The sequence below is a fragment of the Macrobrachium nipponense genome, chromosome 13 (genome assembly GCF_015104395.2).
Source record: "Macrobrachium nipponense isolate FS-2020 chromosome 13, ASM1510439v2, whole genome shotgun sequence".
Lineage (NCBI taxonomy): Eukaryota > Metazoa > Arthropoda > Malacostraca > Decapoda > Palaemonidae > Macrobrachium > Macrobrachium nipponense.
The window spans coordinates 101580799-101602975 of NC_087206.1; the positions used below are offsets into that span (position 1 = coordinate 101580799).

The 22177-nt window shown below is 39.4% G+C and overlaps 1 protein-coding gene across 5 annotated transcripts in view; it reads right to left on the reverse strand.

Annotated features, from left to right (window-relative positions):
* The window catches only part of LOC135225234 (mucin-2-like), a 562221-nt gene that overhangs the window by 225981 nt on the left and 314063 nt on the right, over nucleotides 1-22177 (reverse strand). For all 5 annotated transcript variants that reach the window (XR_010316937.1, XM_064264563.1, XM_064264561.1 and 2 more), the window contains one exon: nucleotides 17560-17680. Coding sequence is in view for 4 of the 5 variants with exons in the window: in XM_064264563.1 (XP_064120633.1) it covers nucleotides 17560-17680 (121 nt within the window). In the remaining variant the exon portion in view is untranslated. The remainder of the gene's footprint in view (nucleotides 1-17559; nucleotides 17681-22177) is intronic.

Below are 22177 nucleotides of genomic sequence, written 5' to 3' on the forward strand. Positions count from 1 at the left end.
ACAAATCCACCCATCAGATGCACAAGGTCGAGTGGTCGAGGCAGCCACTTGCTACTGAATAGGAACAAATCCATACAACAAGACGGGTTCATCCTCCAAAATGATGAGGTTGAAAACGAAGTCTGCCATCTAACTATCCACCTCCAGGTAAGCATACTTGATGTTGCTCCAAAAATAAATCTAATGCTGTTGAGCTACTGACTGCCAAAGTCGGGCCCCACCCGACAGACGTCAACTCACACGGATAAATGAAAACAAAGGGGCAGGTGAAACAGGGGAACAATCGGAATTCGATTGTTCCACCAAAACGACCGCAAAACCTTTCACTTCCCATCATGAGACCCGACGTCTATCCAAGCAACGATATGCCTGGGGCTATTCGTGAAAAATTCATCGTGCCTTTGCAAATCTGAGCAGAGTATATTTATGTATTCAACCTCTCCTTCAGTTCCCCTGTTCTGAGTTCCATTTGCAGATGTTCTGTTGGTGCCCTTGACTGGAATGGGAGGTCCCTGCACCAATGCCTTACTTTTCTGAATCATGCTGACGATTCTGGTATTTATGATATTTTCATCAGTCTCGATTTTTTATTTTCTTTATTCTGACTGCTTTTTGCAACATGAGGACATTTCATTTAGTGAAAACTTGCCTTAGTTTGTTATGGGTCTGTAAGTCTGGGTCCCTAAGAATATGATCCTATTTTGAATAAAAGCACAAAAATTAATTGTAACAATAACAATAACAAAATTGCCCTGAAACCCCTCACCCTTATAGAAAACTATTTTGATAAAAACAGGACATTCCGCCACAGTCAAGATAGTCTTAACTGGTGAAGCAAGAATGAGCCTCGTGAGCATAACAATGTATACCATATCCAGTCACATACTTGCATATGAATTACTTAATTATAGTGCACACACACGCACGCAGATACACACACACACACACACACACACACACACATATATATATATATATATTATATATATATATATATATATATATATATACGTATATATATCAAACAACCATTATCTCGTATAAAACATGTAAGGACGTGTGTGTAAAATACAAACAAAAACAGATATACATACATACATACATACATACATACATATCTATATATATATATTATATGTACGTGTGTGTTTTGTATTTTACACACGTACTATACGAGACGATATTTTCTTTTTCTTTTCAAACTCAAACAAAATCACGCTTTTTCTATGCCTCCCCCAACCCCAACATACACACAAACCACACAAAAAACCACACCCTTCCTTGTCTCAATCTTCAAGATAAAGCTCATCTCCACTCTTTCTTTAGTTCTTGTTTAGCCCTTGTCTCTCTCTCTCCCACTCTTTCTCTTCCGAGGCCATTCGACAGAATAGCGCGCGCTCTCTCTTCTCTTTTCCCCACAGGAGAAGAAACGACCCTGGCAATTTCACTTGGGCCATCCTAGGCCATCTCCACCAGCTATGAATATTCTAAGAGCTATCAAGAATCTCCTCCTCCAGCGACTCTCTCTCTCTCTCTCTCTCTCTCTCTCTCTCTCTCTCTCTCTCTCTCTCTCTCTCTCCAGCATATCTATACCATTACTGAGACACTGCAAATACGAAAAAGCGCACACTAGGCTATAATATAATGAGAACAGTTTTAGAAACCCAATATTTTAAAGAAGATATTTCTAAATTCAAGATATTCAGATGACACCGACAAACACGATAACTATATATATATATATATATATATATATATATATATATATTATAGAGAGAGAGAGAGAGAGAGAGAGAGAGAGAGGAGAGAGAGAGAGAGAGAGAGAGAGAGCTCTATGTATTCTTGTTTCCAGAAGACAACGGGCATCGTTTATCCGGAGTGTAATGATATGGGTGAACACAATAGAGATAAGTGGTGTACATCAACAGCATTGTACGCCCTGTGCGTTCAGTGGTGTGAGGTGATGTGGAGAGAGAGAGAGAGAGAGAGAGAGAGAGAGAGAGAGAGAGAGAGAGAGAGAGAATGCCCAAGTGTTCTGAGGTGGGAGGGATGAGCACTTATTTGGTAGGAGAGAAATATAAACAAGCCTATAAGGTCATTGACTGACTTATACAGAACAGAAGGGAAAAATGCTAAGAAAAGAATAAAGGACACATAACAAGTAAAAATGCGTCGAAGTTTCTCCGGTGCAATCGAGTTTTCTGTACAGCTTATATAGTCAAAAACCGAAAACAGATATATTTGGCGGTGGTATCGGTATAATGCTGTATGAGCTGCGGCCCATGAAACCTTCAGTCACGGCCCTGTGGTGGCCTGTCCTAAAACAAAAGCTACTGAGGGAAGAGGCCTGCAATTTCGTACGTTTGATGATTGCGGACAGGCACAGCCATATCAAGAATTTTGAAAAAAAAAAAAAAAAAAAAAAAAAAAAAAAAAAAAAAAAAAAAAAAAAAAAAAAGGATAGATCATCCCTACATAATAAAAGCAATGTCTCCAAGCACGTTCACCATCGGTTCCTTTGTACTTGTACAGGAATCAAGGCTTGCAGGAAGTAGGGATCTCTGTCCCAGCTTCGAAAAGGTATACGTGCGTCCGCAGAGTGAGGGCTTGCCGTCACTCGTTTTTTGCGGTATGTGCATATCGATACACAGACAAACGACAGCCGAGAAACTGCTAGACCAAATTATGGCAACTGTCCAAAAGACGTTTCAAAATAGCATTACAAGTCTCTTTAACGTTGAGACCCAACATCCATATGAATGCCACCAGATCTTCTGTATATACATATAACACTGGTTTCTCATCCTGGAAAGGAGACTGAGCATCGAATTCATGTCTCCCTTTGATTTTCTCTGGTGAAGCTCATTTCCTAAGAGCACAGTAATCTGCTCAAAAGTGTCTCAATCCAGGTCTCATTTTTAATCGACGAAACTCTACAGGGAGATGAACTCGAACCTCTCTACAAGAACAGACATTATGCAATGGTTCGTTTGATGCGAGTGCTTTCTCTACATTCACAAAATAGTACTCCTAATAAGAATACAAATTTTTGCGAGCATATCCATCATAACGATGATCATATTTAATTGATACTTTTTCTTTTAACCCTTTGTTTAACTAAATTATTTCTTTTTAGGTGTCGATTATAAATAGTGGTTTCCATTTCAATATATAGATTAATTGTATATATGTAATAATGTAAAGTATGTATATATATATATATATATCTATTATAATATGTAATGTTCCATTTCAATATATATATATATGTATATATGTATGTATGTATGTATATATATATATAATATATATATATATATATATATATATATATATATATATATATATATATATATGTGTGTGTGTGTGTGTGTGTGTGTGTGTGTGAAAATAAATCGCTGCTAACACTCAAAGCAAGAAAACCATAATTATGAAAAGACAGAGAGTATCTCCCGCGAGATGAACACAGCTGAATAACCTTCGTTCTGAGCGATAATATTAATTGTGGGCGCCTATATTTAGGCTCGGCTCCATGCATTATGGTAATGTCCCAATTAGTCTTAATTAAAGCAGCGAACATGCGGATATGCAATGCGTCTCGGAGAAGGGAAATGACTGCGGTTAATGAAGACGGCTTTAATCCCCCTTTCTCTTGGTGCAACGCCTTCGCCGGAAATGCAAGGAAATGCATCTACGTTTGCCGCAGTTGTAGATGATGATGATGATGATGATGATGATGATGAGGCAGCTCCCAGGCTCGTCTCAAGAACCAAAAGGGAAGGAAATCGTTTGCTTCTATTCATTTTTTTTTTTAAATCTCACTGTTTTTCCAGAATATTGACACCTAACGACATTTATGTCCTAAATGACGAAGCAACTGGAACCGTACGGTAATATGACCAAAAATCGTACGAGTATATATATATATATATATATATATATATATATATACATTATTATATATATATATATATATATATATATATATATATATTATATATATGTGGATGACGAAGTAATTAGAAACAAAGGAACCGTACGGTAATATGACCAAATAACGTATATATAATATATATATTAATATATAGATATATATATATATATATATATACGGTGTGTATGAATAACTTGATCGCGAAATGTATAAAACGTGATTTCTATGTTTAAATGAAGGTAATGCCACGGAGGAAAATGAAAAACGAGAACTGCCGAGATCTTTCGGTCTTACGACCCTTTACCGAAGGTAGTCTTGCCTTTACTAAAGGGTCGTTAAGAACGAAAGATCTCGGCAGTTCTCGTTTTTCATTTTTTTCATTTTCCTCCGTCTCATTACCTAATATATATATATATATATATATATATATATATATATATATATATATATATATATATATATATATATATATATATATGAGGTGAGAGAGAGAGAATATATATGATGAGAGAGAGAGAGAGTCCCCACATGCACATTTAACTGCGGTAAGAAGTCACTACTGGACTAGGGAGTACTTGTTACTCGGACGCTCCAACTTGAACCAGACATCCATGATGAATGAAAGCCCGAAGCTGCTGTTTTCTTTTCACTTTCTCATCCTCCTCGTGTCTGGGGCAGAGGAAGAGAATGACGTCGTTGCTATCATAATTATAAGCATTACAGATGCTGCAAATTGCAGAGACAGACATTTTGAATCACAATAAATAGGAATAAGTCTAAAAAAAGTCCAGTACAGAGGGAACCACCAACAGAGACTGAATAAATATTAAGATAAAGTAATGGTAAGGAAACATCTCCAGAATATCTAAAGTAATGTCACAGCTTAAAGGACTCCTCCTCCTCCTCCTCCTCCTCCTCCTCCTCCTCCTCCCTCCTCCTCTCCTCCTCCTCCTCCTCCTCCTCCTCCTCCTCCCGCCAAACGCAAGTAATGAAATCCTATTCTAAAAGCCCCGTAATTCCGCGTCGGCCTGAAGCGGCGAAGCAGAATAATAAGAGCTTTTATAACGAAGTACTCGAGCCTTTTTTCCCGGGAAATTAAACCGTACGAGAACGCGAACCATGAAAATTCAAGACTAACTCCCAACACACACAAACACAAAATAATCCATTGAAATAATTAAAAGAAAAAAAAATAAGGTAGGGGGGAATCTGCGTGATGCTTCATTAAATGGAAAGAAATCTCGAAATCTCTCTTCTTCTCTCTCTCTCTCGCTCTCGCTCCTTCTCTCATTCTCGCTCTCTCTCTCTGCTCTCTCTGTGCAATGAATAAGGAAAAGGGGGGAAAAATCAGTTATTAAATATTTTATTTTCCGCGAAGCGGAGTCCGCTCTTGAAATGAATAACATTCGTACCTCATTCGTATTCAAAGATGTCGCTCCATGAAGAGCTACTTTAGGTATATGAACGGGCGACGCCGGGGAAAAGCGATGGGGGGAGATGAAGAGATGACGCTCTTCCAGGAGACCGTGCTTCCAGGGAGCCACGAATCAGAGGCAAAGACGCAGCGGTACGAAAATCAACCGAAATGAAAGGCTGGAGAGAGGAGCCAGTGGCCAGGAATGAGGGGCACAGAAATGAACGAGCGAAGGACACAAAAAGCAAGAGAGTAAGGTAACGTTTAGGGACGAAATGCAGAGATTATGAAATTAGACGCCAAGATCCGCGAGATCAATTGTTTTCGGAGTCCGTCCAAATATGCTGGAATGCAGTGAAGGCAACGGGAGGATAGGCAACGTAACATAGCGTGAGAGAAAAGGGGAGACGAACGAGAAGCCAAAGAACATAAATGACTGATTGATTTATGACTACTAAAACTGGCGTCACAACACCTAGGTATATATGACCGACGCAGTATTAAATACGAAACTAAAAGTACAAATACATTTAAAACAGGGTTGTACTATATAAGAAATAACTAAAAAATATATAAATTTAATCACATCGTTAAATTCATAGATCAAATGAATGATGTGGTGATGATGTCCAAGCGATAGAGACAAACCAGAGTAAGAGGCAGAGTTGCAGGAATGAGAAGAGGGAATGCAGGAATCTGAGGCAAAGGGGCCGGAATGAGAGTGTATGGTCCGATTCCATTTCCCCGCCTCTCACCCACACCACTCAGAAAATCCTTTTCCACACTCGACTCCGTCTCTTCGTTTCCTCTGCGTAATATATTTTTGTACACAAAAAATAAGGGCACTTCAAGGATGCGTATTAAACCGAGTGAGATGTTTCCCGGAATTCTTTGAGAGAGAGAGAGAGAGAGAGAGAGAGAGAGAGAGAGAGAGAGAGAGAGAGAGAGAGATTAATCACATAAGCTTCAATTCTCCCGAAAGAGGTTTGTACATACATACATACACACACACACACACGCACGTGTATATATATATATATATATATATAATATATATATATATATATATATATATATATATATATATATATAACATATTTATAATAATAATACACGATATATAAGCATCATAGCAACAAAGTTCAATCGTATACTAAACAATTAACTAAAAGACACACGCACATCAACCACATATAAACAAAATCTATCAACCATTAATTTTGTATTAGCAAAATCATACTTCAAACCACGCTCATTCTGTGCTCTGATCAAAACTAAAGTTGAATGAATGAAGTTAATCATCATGATTATATCTCAAGAGTTCTCAAACAAAATTGCTATAATGCATTTAGTTGCCTTATTACTGGTGTAACTTCACTTCTTTTAGAGCTATATTCGATAACGCGCACTTCAGATTTATTCCCGATGCTATCAAAACGCTTTCAAAACCTCAGATGACTTTCAATTACCTTTAATATCTTTAGAATGACTTTATCTGACCTGTTTTAAAAGCAACAGGAACAATAACTTCAGAGCTGCAGATTTTCAAAATAATCTCAAATCATTTTTCACCTCTTCACTCATTTTCATTTGCAAATTTGATAAGAACTTTGTTTCGCAGGAGTGACTTTCAAACAATTTTTTTGATTCAAATGAAAAAATAAATGAGCTAAAAACTCCCCCCAAATCGTCCGTGTATCTCGTAAACGTACCTAAACTAGCTGAATGTGCTAAATACTCTTCAAACAATTCATTTCCAAACATAACTCACTATGCTTTTATCTGCTTGGGTTCAGAGCCCGTAGTCAGCCCGTAAATATGTCGGGACTACAACTATTTCCCAGACACTGAAAGTCCGGAACTTTCTCCTCCCTCTCTACAAGTCCTTAAATATTCCCTGGGAATTATGGAGCGGTACTTTTATCAGTATCTCTATCAGGGGGTGAGTTAAGGGCCAAATATATTCACTTTATCTGCTAGGAAACAGTTAACCTTTCAACATCAGAGAGAGAGGAGAGAGAGAGAGAGAGAGAGAGAGAGAGAGAGAGAGAGAGATTCCTAATCGATGCAAGAAATATTTATTTGTTGGGATCATTTACCCTTTTCGCAAAATAAACTGGGAGTGAAAAGACGTTAACGGTAAAACCAATCACTGGAAATCCGTTAGAGAGAGAGAGAGAGAGAACTATTAGGAGATGAGGGGGGGGGGTAGAGTCTGGGGGTGTAGGGGACAGGGGAAACAAAAGATAACAAAATCCGCCGCGAAGTTGAGAGAAATTATAAGTCTCACGTCTACGTTAATAACACCTTAGGAAAGGGCACGAACTACAACATTCAAGATGCATCTCTATTCCACTCCAACTACAACATTCAAGATGCATCTCTATTCCACTCCAACTCGAACTCTTCTGGTTGTTCAAAGAGCATAATAATACTTTCGGGCATCTCTCTCTCTACAGCCATTTGTGGTAAATTAAGTATATACCTTAGTTTAACAAGACCTGAGCTATTTAACAGCTCTTTACCTGTTTAATTTTATCCCTCAGTATATAAACCATTAATTTCAGCAGCTTTCATTTATTTTGAACATCCACACTTCACTTCCATAAAGGAGAGTTAGCTAAATTTTCTCTTCGTGAAATCCTACACTACTCTCCTAGGGCTGGCCCGAAGGATTAGATATTTTTACGTGGCTAGGAACCAATTGGTTACCTAGCAACGGGACCTACAGCTTATTGTGGGATCCGAACCACATTACATCGAGAAATGAATGTCTAATCACCAGAAAGAAATTCCTCTGATTCCACGTTGGCAGAGCCGGGAATCGAACTCGCGATGACCAAATCGGTAGGCGATAACAAGCGAAGACGACCATGATGCTCATTCACCTTGCAGCCAAGATCGGCACCTCAGCTCGGGAAGAAAAGGTTCTCAGAAATTACGTGATTCAAACACTACGAGAGAAGCGTCACTAAACATTAAATACTGTGTGACATTTTCTTGGAAAGAATCACTCCCGAAATCACTCTTGTTAAACAGTAGTTAACAGCCTCAGTACGGTGTTGTAAATGATCAATGCTTTAGGCTGAATAATGTTTCAAGAATTTTACTTAGATGAATGTTCTATACCGAGTTAAGTATATCAAGTATATCTTAGTTAAATTAGTCAACTGAGCTGATTAACAGCTCTCCTAGGGCTGGCCGGAAGGATTGACTACCGAATCGGTAGGCGAACACGTAAACCACTCGTTCAGCGAAGAACTTTGTATACTGAGAGTTCCCCCCCAAAAGGACAAACTACCCGTTCACGGCATCCAATGATTCTGTGGTAGCTCAAGCGAGCACTTTTAGGTGTCCTTGTGGGTAGGGCATCACAAAGAGAGAGAGAGAGAGAGAGAGAGAGAGAGAGAGAGAGAGAGAGAGAGAGAGAGAGAGAGAGAGAGTCTCCTCGCTCCGGGACTTCTGTATTATACGTTCTTGTCACCTACCAGTCTTTCACCATTCTTTTCACGTGATGTAATCATCTAAAAAAAATTAAAGTATAAAACTTAACTATCCTCTTTCCTACATTAATCTTTTGAATATACTGTAGTGTATCTCCACATGTCACCCTACCAAATTTTCCTTAACTAAATATGTGAAAACTCTTCACACACACACACACACACACACACACACACACATATATATATATATATATATATGTGTGTGTGTGTGTATGTGTATGTGTGTGTATATGCAAACATACACATAAAGGGTGCGTTGTTATACTACACAAACCTTCCTGTTTCCATTTTGCAAAATTCGACGTGGACTCGAGTTCACTTTTTACAAGTTCTCCTTTCAAGGCAAAGACCTTTAAAAGGTTAAAACTTATCCTCAAGGGACTCAAGGGAGCCTACAGTCCTTTCCATTCCCCTGGCCTCTCTCTCTTTCCCCGCAAATAAAAAAAAGCCTCTACTGTTTTTTTCCTTTTTTCCTCCCCTCCTATCCTCATTTCCTCAACAACCTCCTCCTCCTCCATCCCCTACACCACCGCCCGCCCCCCATGAAAAAGAGAGAGACATTTTGACCTTTGGAATGTTGGGACAAGTACTGAAATCGTCTGACGGTATGACCTTTAGAGAATGCGATAGTCTGATGGAAAAGCCAATAGATCACGTCATCCACGAAATTCTGAGAAGGGACACTGCAAAACACAAGGCAAAACAACGAAGCAGACATGATTTCTATTAATAAAATTCGTACGCACGTGCTATACATTTCAGACAAAGCGATGAGCACACTTAAAAGACATTAATAGTCATCCATATACGTGAACTATAAACAAATGTATGATCGTAAGGATGCACAATATAACGTGAATATATTCTGGAGCCACCACTCACCGTGGAGAGGTGTATAAATAATAAATTAATGAATATACATGCATGTATACATACATACTATAATATATAATATATATATATATATATATATATCTGTGTGTGTGCGTGTGGAAATATGCAATCAATCAACATGAAGCAAGTGTGAAAAGAAACCATGAAGTTTTAGTTTAGCCTAACTCAACTAACCTTCATCGTGGTTGATTGCATACACGCATAATACATACATACATACACACACATATATATATATAATCTAATATATATATATATATATAATATATATATATATATATATATATATAGAGTATATATATAGATATATATGTGTGTGTGTGTGTGTGTGTGTGTGTGTGTGTGTGTGTGTATGGGCAAAATTTTTGGGGACAAGACGATCATTGCCATGTTGCTCCACATTGAATGATTAACATGGTATAAAGTAGTACAAAGTAAAGGGAAATTACACGAACAACAAAACCAGAATCTGAGGATTACTGTACGACACTGGAAATGAAAACAAGCGTATCATTAGCACTTAGACCCCTGTAGAGGCGAAACTGTAAACTAGGGAACAGGTGAACATTTTCAGCTTAGACATTCAAGAGGTTTTGCCAGCAGATGGTGGAAAAATATGTATACTATCGGCGTACAAGATACTGAGTTGTATAATAGTCAATCTCACATTTTTAAATTTCACTGGACGGAATATCTAGTAAACCAGTCAGTAGAACCTCAAGAAAGCAGGAACGAGGGAGGCATTAAAAGTTCACATTACTCTGCTTTCGCGAAACACATCAGATATTTTTTTTAATGAGTGACACCGTCCAATGGTAAAAGGGAGGCTTCTAGTCTAAAGAAGAAAAAAAAACTATCGCAGGTTAACAAAACATTTCATATTCACATCGTAACGTGTATCATGATTTTCCTGGGTTTGTTTAAGTAAAATATCAAAATTAAACTTTGTATAAAGGTAACGTCCACCTAATTTTTCTTTCATCAGAAAAAGCAAACAATATCAGGTTTCTTCTTTTTCGGGTAAAACAATGAGCACTTTTGAGCCAGCTGCCCCATCAAGCTTCGACAATGTAAGATTCAGATTCATTTAACTATGTAAACGTCATTTCGACGACGGGGAAAAATCGAGAGTCAAGGGGAAAATAAAATGCTCCCAATATCTGACAAAACGTGTTCAGGAAAATATGGAAAAACGTCCGGCATATTATTAAAGTCAACTCGATTCATAATAAAACAAAAGTATTTTTCTGGGCGAGATCAAAGTATCATCGTATCGTTGAACAAGCCCGATTAAAATAGGGCTAAAAATATCGGTGCTTCAGGGTAAACTATTCCATAATGTTGGAGATGACGGGCCTTTTGAAGTATGATTACAATGAGGAATCACATTCACAACAGTTCTGTTGTCTCGATGTATTAAAATCTATATAGAGTGCGTTTCAATAACAAGATCAACTCCCATTTTCAAACTCAGCCACACGATTATTTCTTATTTTATTGTTCAGTTTGGAGCTCTCGAGGTTAAAAGAAGTCAGAATGATCAACAGAGTTAATGACAGTAGAATTAACGACAGAAACTCCCTGGTGACCTGGTCTGATATCAGGGGCCAAGTTCAAGTCTTTCAGATACGAAGAGAAAATGGAAAAAAAACAAAAAACAAACTCGGAAGGGCAGGAAAACGCAAGTCACCCGTGATACAGTCCAAGATCTCGATAAAAACGAAAGGTCTGGCACAGGGTTAAGGCCCTGCATTTGGGTAAAAAAAAATAAATAAATAAATAAATAAAAATCCTTCGCGAACTAGTAAAAATAAGGCAAGACGGCCTTCAAACTGAGAGATAAATGGCAGCCTTAACCGAAAAAACAACCTCCCTACACAAATTAGGGATCTACTGGAAGTAGCAATGGGTTTCTATGACGCACCGAGAAATCAAATTGAATCGGGAGAAAAAAGGAACGCGCCATGAAATTTTTTATCCCCCATCTGGGTATGATACAAGCACCACGGGTCACAATGGTGCAAGAAGGCCTCAACATTGAGGAGGAGGAGGAGGAGGACGAGGAGGAGGAGGAAAAAAAAAAAAAAAAAAAAAAAAAAAAAATCAATGGTAGTGCCGCGAGGGACGACAACGTCACTGAACAGCACTGAATATAATCCGGAGCGGATGTCGCCGTTATAGCTGCATCGTTTTCATTTCGATGGGCACAAGTGTGTTTTACCTGGTGGCGGCTGCGTCGTGTGATTTTAATACGGCGCATCAATCATGGACTATTTTTCTCTCCGCTATATTGAATACAAGCAAGCCGTCGCTGCAACAATTTAAGTAATTGATATGGAACTGCGCCCGCTGAAAAATGCATAGAGGGTCATTTCGCTTTTTTATTTGTACAATTTTTCTCTCTGGCTCCCATGGGCACGGCTGCGAACCTCTCTCTCTCTCTCTCTCTCTCTCTCGGCCACCAGTAGGAGAGCTCCGTTGAGAGATCAGTTTCCTTGTTAAAACAATGAATAATAATAATTTCTCTCTCTCTCTCTCTCTCTCTCTCTCTGTCAGGAGAGCAGTTTCCTGGTTAAACAAAGAATAATAATGATTATCTCTCTCTCTCTCTCTCTCTCTCTCTCTCTCTCTCTCTCTCTCTCTCTCTCTCTCTCTCTAAGGAACTGTGCACGTCGTTACCTTCATGTAAAGCCCTTTTCCATTTAACACAAAAGTCGATGGATCGGAAGACCTGACGGATCAAGAGCAAGGAAAGAAATCTAAACTCACAGTTCTCCACTATAGTAAATTCACATCAACCGTGCATTTGACGTCTAGGCCAGTCCCGTACGACGTTCTTGATTGGCTGTTGATAAGCCAATCACAGGGCTGGTAACTCTCAGTCTCTCGAGAGAGTTCACATGGGTAGGATCTATGTTCCACATCTCCTGAGATATGCTTCTTTCAAGAGAGGTGGAACGTACATCTTGCCCATGTGAACTCTCGAGACAGACTGAGCGTTTCCAGCCCTGTGATTGGCTTATCAACAGCCAATCAGGAGCGTCGTAAGGGATTGGCCTAGACATCGAATGCACGGCTGATGTGAATCTACTATAGTATCTGTGGCAACGCGGTCATCTTGGGTCGCACATTCAGTTGTCTTAATGCTTATGGTGATCAGGCAGCAGATGGTGCAAACCTTAAGCCGAGGCATAACCTCTACTGTTCCACATTTTCTGAAGAGTTCACTAACTTTCAACGAACAAAAGAAGTTCTGTGGCCGGTTCAAAGGTTTCCGGCATGTTCCTTGAGAACGCATTTTCATAAAAATACTACTAATTATAATAAAACGTAGTTAAATGAAGAGTACTGCAAAATGCCATTCCCAACACCTGGAGAAATGCAAATGGAAAGAAACGAAAAAGGATATAACAAAGTTTACAAGTGAAAACTTCGAAAAATGGGAGCTAATTAAAAATCTTTAGATATAAAAAAGGGAATAACGTGAAAATCTGTCAGGGGCGAAAAATGAAGGATCCCCAAGACAACGTGAGAACCTAGAACTGTAGAGGCGAAAACAGTTGAAAGGAAGAGGAGGAAAAAATGAGAAGCAACTGCAAACGACGAAAAGAGTAGGGATGTCAACCAATTTCCCTTTTTTTTTTCGGCAGTGGCGTTCGCGACGCTTGACTAATGCAAGTGTAAGTTGTAAGCGCCAGAGCCGAGCCAAGCCAAGCACTGCCATGCAACACATTTCCCAAACGATGCTTCCCGTTCGTCCAAACACGGAATAACGGGACGGCCAAACGAGGGCGGCCGGACATAAAAACAATTCCGGTAACGCGCACCGCCTCAATCAAAGCGCCGTTTTACTAAAGGACGCGCCGAGCCAAACGCCGCTGTTATGTGAAATAGCAAGGACGTCATTTGTGAGCTCTCTCTCTCTCTCTCTCTCTCTCTCTCTCTCTCTCTCCTCTCTCTCTCTCTCTCATTTTCTGATATAAAGTTTTTCGTTGTGGCCATTACCTCTCATTCTTATTGCGCGCGGCGGCACACACACAACACACACCACAACACACACCACATACACACCACACTACACATACACAATCACATAATATATATATATATATATATATATATATATATATATATATATATGTTAACTTTTAGACACTGGTTTATTATTATTTTAGATGTAAGTTATTTTTTGTACCTCTCTCTCTCTCTCTCTCTCTCTCTCTCTCTCTCTCTCTCTCTCTCTCTCTCTCTCTCTCTCTCCCATTTTATACATCCCTTCAGAGGCCGTGCTCTTTTGTTATCTTAGACTGGCAATAATTTTTGTATGCAAGCATAATTCCTCTCCCCTATGAGAACCTGCATTATTATCCCGCGCACAAATACCGTTTCATTTTACACTTTCATCCTCGCGAACGTTTTCCAGCAACTAAAAACACGAGCATCTTAACGAAGTTTACTGGACTATTTCTAAACGCTCGTGCACTGACTGACACATGAACGACGAACCGAATAATGTTACGTATGTTCATGATCTCACGCCGGAGCAAGGAAGCATCCATGTACAAATTCAACTGAAGGTCAACCAACATTAAAATATGTTCCCTTGCCAATCCAGTGTATCTCTGTTCAATATTGTTCTAATGGAGAGCTGTCCTATTGCTTTTTTTTTTTTTTTTTTGTATGGTGTTTTTACGTTGCATGGAACCAGTGGTTATTCAGCAACGGGACCAACGGCTTTACGTGACTTCCGAACCACGTCGAGAGTGAACTTCTATCACCAGAAATACACATCTCTCACTCCTCAATGGAAAGGCCGGGAATCGAACCCGCGACCACCTAGGTGAGAAGCAAACACCAAACCAACCACGCCACTGAGGCGCTAGCTGTCCTGTTGCGAAAGCAATATACGTCAATGATTCTAAAATGACCAAAATAAAACTGATGTCACTGCAACGTCAGCGCACTAAACAGCTAACGGACGCAAGTGCAGAGCCATTAAGAGAGCACGCCAGCACAGTTTTCGAAAAATCCAAAATCCAAATATGTCCCTTCGGGTTCTTCAGAGTTCACATGACCTCCAAAACAACCGAATACATCTAGTACTTTTAAATCAAATGTATCATCCTTGACAGCAGCAATTCACTCCATTATTGTCTCTCTTCATAAAGTGCATAAGTTTCAAAAGGAACAACCCAAAAGGGCTCGTTCTTGTTAAGCCGATTTCCATGGCAGGGAAAACCAGAAGCAGTCCTGGCAATATATCTGATGATAAATAAATCAATATAATTTCATAAATTATACTTCTTAAATATATATATATATATATATATATATATATATATATATATATATATATATATATATCTCTCTCTCTCTCTCTCTCTCTCTCTCGTCTCTCTCTCTCTCTCTCTCTCTCTCTCTTTGAAAGTACGAACATTCAGCGCTGGCGTCCAATCTTCCTAATGAATCAAGAGTAACAGGCCAAATGAAACCAATAGAAGGCGACGCATGCAAGTAATTCCTCTCATGCATAAACTGTGAACAAAATATTCCTTACTTTACGTGAAGTGGTCTTCGTAATTACAATACTCATACTAAGTACACTACTTATACTACCAACAAGGATCAAATAAAAAGGACACAAATTAAACACGTTCGTATACGCTCAGTTATAAGTGGAAACAGAAAACAATCGAACAGAAACGCAGCCTAAATTCAGTACACCAATTAATTAAATAAATTTAAAAAACTGCTATAATCTACGGCCAAACAGACCTTGTTTCACCAACGAAAATGAAAATAAATTTTATATTTTATTATAAATATTTGTTCTGTACTGTTTAATATTAACATGATTTATTTTTTTTACATTTTCATTCTATTAAATAAATCATGAATATCCTATCCTAAAATTCCTGCATCTTTAACTGAACGCGAAACACCTTTTACAGACCTTTTCAGGCTCTTTACAACGCCCAACACAACAACAAAGTAGTTTGTAAGCTTACTCCCCAAGTAGGTGAAAATACACAGACAGACAGACAGACAGACAGAACACGCGCACACAGACAATAACAGGAGTCACTCCATCAGGCGGCGACAGGCGGAGAGCTCCGCTGCGTTCAGCCAATCACATTGCAGGCCCAGTTCCATGCGGGAGCTAAAATGCCACTCAATATATGCACATGACGAACAATTGCTAAACGTTCGTTTTCAAACAGACTCGTCGAGACAAAATCCAAATTCATTAGTCACAGCCGTAAATACGCGATGGTAAATGTCAGAGAAGAGAGAGAGAGAGAGAGAGAGAGAGAGAGAGAGAGAGAGAGAGAGAGAGAGAGAGAGAGAGAGAGAGAGAGAGAGAGAGAGAGAGAGAGAGAGAGAGAGAGAGAAATGCCATCAGCAGCCATATTGGTACTAGCGACGTCCAACAAATATGCTTCCTAACTCAGGTATAAAATAGATCAACTTCCTGGAGTGAAAGGTCTCAGAAGAGCTTGGTTGCCCGATATCGAATGAGTGTAATGCGCGAAAAATGTCGAAAAACAAACGAAGACAAGCAGTTCCAGAATAGGTTAGTAATGCGTGAAGATGTCGAGATGTCAAAAACTTGATCTCTTTGGTAACGCTAGGGTTTAATTCCCTGGTGAGGCGTTATGTCAAATAGCGCCTCTGCTGATATTAGCAAGTAGATGAGTTACTTGCTAATCGACAAGTCAATGGATGGCAGCCTATATGGAGACTGGCACACGGAGCTAGCAAACTCATCCTAAAATACCTGCTAAATTCCAGAAAGACAGAACCACCTACAGCCACTCCCTCTAAGGAATGAAATGAATAAAAACATAAATTCTAATCGAACTGACAGCCCGGCAAGCAGCCAGGCTACAAAATCATGTGGAAATTAGAACTCTTCTGCAAGACATTTAAAAGAGACGTTAGGAGGTCGATGCAAAGTTTTAGTGACGGTCTTCCGTTGACGCTGCCTCGTCGGCCTAATTAAATTATCATGTGTTCGGAGTCAGCATCGCCCATCTACCTCAGACTTCAACAGTATCAACAGTTCCTCAGCAAAAGCAAACCTCGTTTAAAACGAGAGAGAGAGAGAGAGAGAGAGAGAGAGAGAGAGAGAGAGAGAGAGAGAGAGAGAGAGAGAGAGAGAGGCCTCCCTCATGTCATGCTAAAGGCTGTGGTCCCATCCTGGCTCTCAAGGCCATGGTTTGGTCAAATTTGAATCCAAATTGGATACGGAAGCTCGCTTAAGTTTTGTCAATTTTGAACCCAATTTTTCCCTAGATGAACTTTATATATATATATATATATATATATATATATGAGTGTGTGTGTGTTTGTGTATACAATACATACATACAACATACATACATATATATATATATGTATATATATATAACCCGACCCATTTACGTTATTTTCCAATTACCTCCACTTGAGAGAGGCTTGTCCCTCTATTAGCAAACTCTTGAATATCTCTGCCATGCATGTCTTATGCCAAGTTTGGTTGAAACACATCTAGTAGTTCTTGAGAAGTCGAAAATCTGAAAATCTCACGCAAGACCTACATGCATACATAAATACGGCTGATGATCAACCTTCGATCAGAAAAGCTTCTCCATTCCCAACACAGTTAACGTGTAAAATTATTAACTAAAATACATCAATAATAAAACTTGAGTTTGATTGTATCCGAAAGATAAATGAAATCAGGCCATGGCTCTTGAACCTTTCCGTAGGCGAGGAGTGTTAAACCAAGTCTCACTTGAAGCTTGGTTGGAGGTGTACTGTGCCCTTACCTTTCTTCGCATTGTTGTGTAGATGATGGGTGAAGGCGATGGCTAGCTTCCGCCGATGGTTGCACAGCTTACTCATGTCGCCCGACTCCAACTCAGGCGGCAATGTTGGTCGCGAGGGGATCTGAAAGCACCACAAACAGACACATTAGAACCACATCCGAAAGAATCACGAACGTAAAGTAAATAAATGTTTATGAACAGGGAACGGTACAAAATTTTAATCGGAAATCACTTTCTACCAGGATGTTCTTGACAATCGTAGACCTACAAGGAGTAAGGCATATTCAGAATTTACGAGGAGCGATAAAAATATGGAATAAATATGCACATCATAAGCGAAACCATAAAAAGACGAAGACCCTAACCTTCAAACAAAGATGGTGTCGCGACAAAACCATCACGATATCACCCAACCTACAAAAGGCGACAAACATCAGCCAGCATTACCAAAAACCTTCCCTTCCCTATACGAAAACACGTAGTCTTTCAGTACGTCACGACACGGTCTCATTCACTGAGAACCCACAACACCATCGCGTCTTCAGGCAATCTCGTCACAAGCAATCATTTTATTTGTTCTGATTGAGTTAGACTGATATGAAAAGACGCAAGCCAATGGATTCTACACAAAAGTAAGTATTTTCTGCCAGTTTCTTCACCCTCTTTCTCGTTAGGTTTCAATGGGGAAAACCAAGAGGCGATTCAATTGATGTATATTTGCCTTGTTCCAAGTTATTAAGCTTAAGAGCTGATAATTAATCAAACAATTATATTCTTATTCTTCGCTCACGTCAGCCTCTGAAGAATCAAAACACGAAAATGAGCCACATACACCTTCTCCTCTGCCGGATTCCCTCTGGGACTTAATAAGAAAAACGAGAAGTAACATAATTCAATCACTTTCCCGTTCTCTTTTGTACCTGACTTTACAAGAATGGACACATATGAACAAAGAAAAATCTAGGCTCTTTCTACCCTCCACAACCACTCTTCTTTCCCCATTTTTTCAATCAAGACAAAATTCCTGTTGTTCTTTGAAGTCTCAACATTATTCACATTTAAGGGGGTTTTCTTTGCTTCTTCGAAGAAATAATAATAATGAAAAAGTAATCAAATAAAACAGAAATGAAAATGTTCGTCGTTTTCTGTCCGCCACGATACGTTGTTTTATCATCCGTAACTCCAGTTCTTCGTTCAAGTCAAGCTGATGCATTTCCATCCATGGCCCATTTGCTCCACATCTAGAGGCGACCTTTCTTGACAGCAGCACAACCTAACCCCTTTACAAAGACTCGTCGTCCTCCTCCTCCTCCTCCTCCTCCTCCTCCACACATCCTCTCGTTTTCGAAGGGGAAGAAGAAGAAGAAGGAAAGCTATCCCTTATTCCTTTCTATGCTCCATAAGCTTACTATCCTATCCATTACCTTCTTGAGTCTACCCTCGCCCTCCCCTTGCCAACTTCTCAGATCCCATTCCATCTAACCATTCCCACCACACCACTACCCCTCCCATTATAGTCCCCCACCCCCTCCACTGGAGACTTCTTCGTTCGGTCAGTGCCAACACCCGCATATAAATTCCTTCCGGGAATTTCCCTCACACAAAGAGATCTTCCAAGCCAAACTTCCAGGAGAACGGGGGAGGGGAGGGAGGGAGGGAGGGGAGGGAGGAGAATGAGAATATTGAAGGAGCAGGAGGGTTTCCTTTGGAAAAATCGGGGTGAGGGGACGGGGAGGAGGTCGAAGACGTTCCTGATAAGATTTTACGATGCTCCATGATTTCTCCGAATTAGGTGAGGAAGTGGAAAGGAGGAGGAGGAGCAGGAGGAAGATTGGAGGAGAAACAATATGAAAGGCCAAGGAAAATTCGAGACAAGAGACTAAACTAAAATAGGAATCGTGGTAACACAAGTTTAAAAAAAATCAAAACATCACATTAACTAAATGATCACAGGCAAGAAAACAAATGAAAGAAACCAAGAAAATATACAAGACAGACAAAAACAAATGAAAAACTAAAATGGAGGCATTACGACCCTTAAGAAAATTACACATTAATACAAAATTACTACGCACACGAACTCCGAATAAAAAGCTGAAAAAAAATACAGCGCATAATTTCTACAACACGTTGAACGCGGATTGAAAACCGAAGAACCGCTAGGCCGAGACAGACGTTACCATCAGATTCAAATCCAACCTTAGCGCCTCCATCGGGTTAAAGCCCTTTTCCCTCTCACTGTTAACAAAAGAGGGACCAACTCATTAAGGGTTTGTAATAGCCTAAGCCTCTTTATCGAATCATAATCACACAACCTTCTTTTAACTCTCTCTCTCTCTCTCTCTCTCTCTCTCTCTCTCTCTCTCTCTCTCTCTCTCTCTCTCCCCTGGTTGACTATGGGGATTTTTTAGCGGCTTGTCTGGCAACATACACTGTCCACACACATTACCATGATATCTCCAATAACTGTCAGTGAACACACAAAATTACCACTGCTCATTGTTATACAGGATACCAGAGCCACTGTTACTCGAAAATCATTTGCGAAATGGATGTATCACTCACGATACATAAAACATCTGAATAAGCTGATACTAGCTCCTTCGTACTCCTAGTGTGATTAATGGACTTGTATCGCACAAGTCAGGGTTCCTATATCAACATTTTTACTGTGTGGAATCACTCATTCTTGGTCGATAAGGTTGGTCTAGATAAGGACTGAGTTGCCCACTAGACCGTATAAAGATCTTATACATCACCACTGGTTCTCAGTTGGGAAACTACTGAACACTCAACAATATGAATAACAATCAGTGGAAAAGAACAATTTTACGTTAGAAAAATTCGCAGGCTTTCCCTTATAACCTTTAGGCGCTTCTTCCACCACTTCAGATTTATACATACAAATAGAGTAAGCAGATACAGAAGAACTTAACTTCCAAAATGAAAAACCATACACAAGAAATCAGGACTATCGGTTGAAGTGCACTAGCAAGAGAAACGTCCTTGCCTGCTCTCAAGGAAAACAGACAAAGAAAACGACAATGTCAAGCCCTAACTATACTATTACCTGACTCTCCGCTCATACACGCACAATATATATATATATATATAATATATATATATATATATATATATATATATATATATATATATATATATACATATATATATATGCATGTATTTATATATATTATATATAATTTTACAATATCCTTCTATTCTCTTAAAAAGTGTATGCCTATCTTCATCCTAATTTAAGTCAACAGCAGCCGAGTTACTAGCAGGTAAATATCTCGCTGTCTAATGTTAAGGTAAACATGCTTGTGTCTGTGCGCTGGAGAAGCATGCAAACACGTAAATCGAAAACTACAAAGGTATCGTTTACTAACAAAATTTGTCGACCACAATATGCAGAAATGGGTGTACATAATGCTTTGATCGCCGAAGGGTCAGTACTAAGAAGGGCGTTCCATTGAGCTGCCGCCATGTTGAATGCTAGCACCTTGGAGTGGGTGACACGTAGATAAGAAGCCAAAATAGCTCAGAATTTATCGTGTCCATCACCTGTGAGCAAAATAGGCAGAGACAGGTGCATGGGCCATCAAAACGAACACATGTTTCAAGCAACCCTAGATCTAAACATGGAATATGACTAACCCCAACATACGGTGTACTTTTGAGGAACAGGCTGCTACAAGCGAAATATACATTAATTGTATGTTATAATGTTTAGGCTTTACCTTAACATCATCGGTAATACGAAACCCCGATAATCCAGATTTCCGTATTGTGTACATTTATATCGTCAGTAGAAGTTTTGCGCGCGCGAGAGTGAGAGATCTTTTTAGTCATAAAACCTGAGTATCTGTGGACTTCCCTCTCTCCCTTTTTATGCCGATGTTCTCCCTCCAACGTAATGGATTCAAACGACTCTTACCATATTTTAAAAGATGCAGACATGCCCCTCGAGAACGTTAAACTGTTAAAAGTGTAGATATAAATTCGCCGTTCATTAAAGTACCCATACAAGACGTACTGCAGTTTTTGTCAGAGAAACTATAGGTGGTTCACTTAGGTAGATTCTGGATGAGCCTTATGCTTACGAAGACGTTTGTTTGGCGGCCTCTGATTGGCTGGTACCGGGATGTAGGCTGCTCCCAGCCAATCAGCGCCCGCCAAACAAACGTCTCGTAGGCATAGGGCTCGCCCAAGAATCTACCTTAAGTGAACCAGCTATAGCGCCTTATTTGGACAATTTCCCCTTAGTGTATCCCTGGATAAAACAATAAAATTAACAGAACTATGAACGTGTCTATGTACTTTCAATCGGAAATAACATTCTACTAACAGGAACTTGCTGTAGCGTGCGCAGTTCACGGAAACCACTACAACATTGATAATAAACCTCATTAAGCCAGACATTATTTGCGTGAGATCTGTAGACGATTTTATAACTTCCTGGAACGATTTAAATGAATTTTTCTGTAAATTATACAGCTTACCATCAAGCATCAAATTCAAAACAGAATGGGAAACAGACGTTATTACTACCTTTTCAGACTCCTTAACCTTCAGATAACATATGGATAAACGCTTAATGTCTACTATAGAAGAC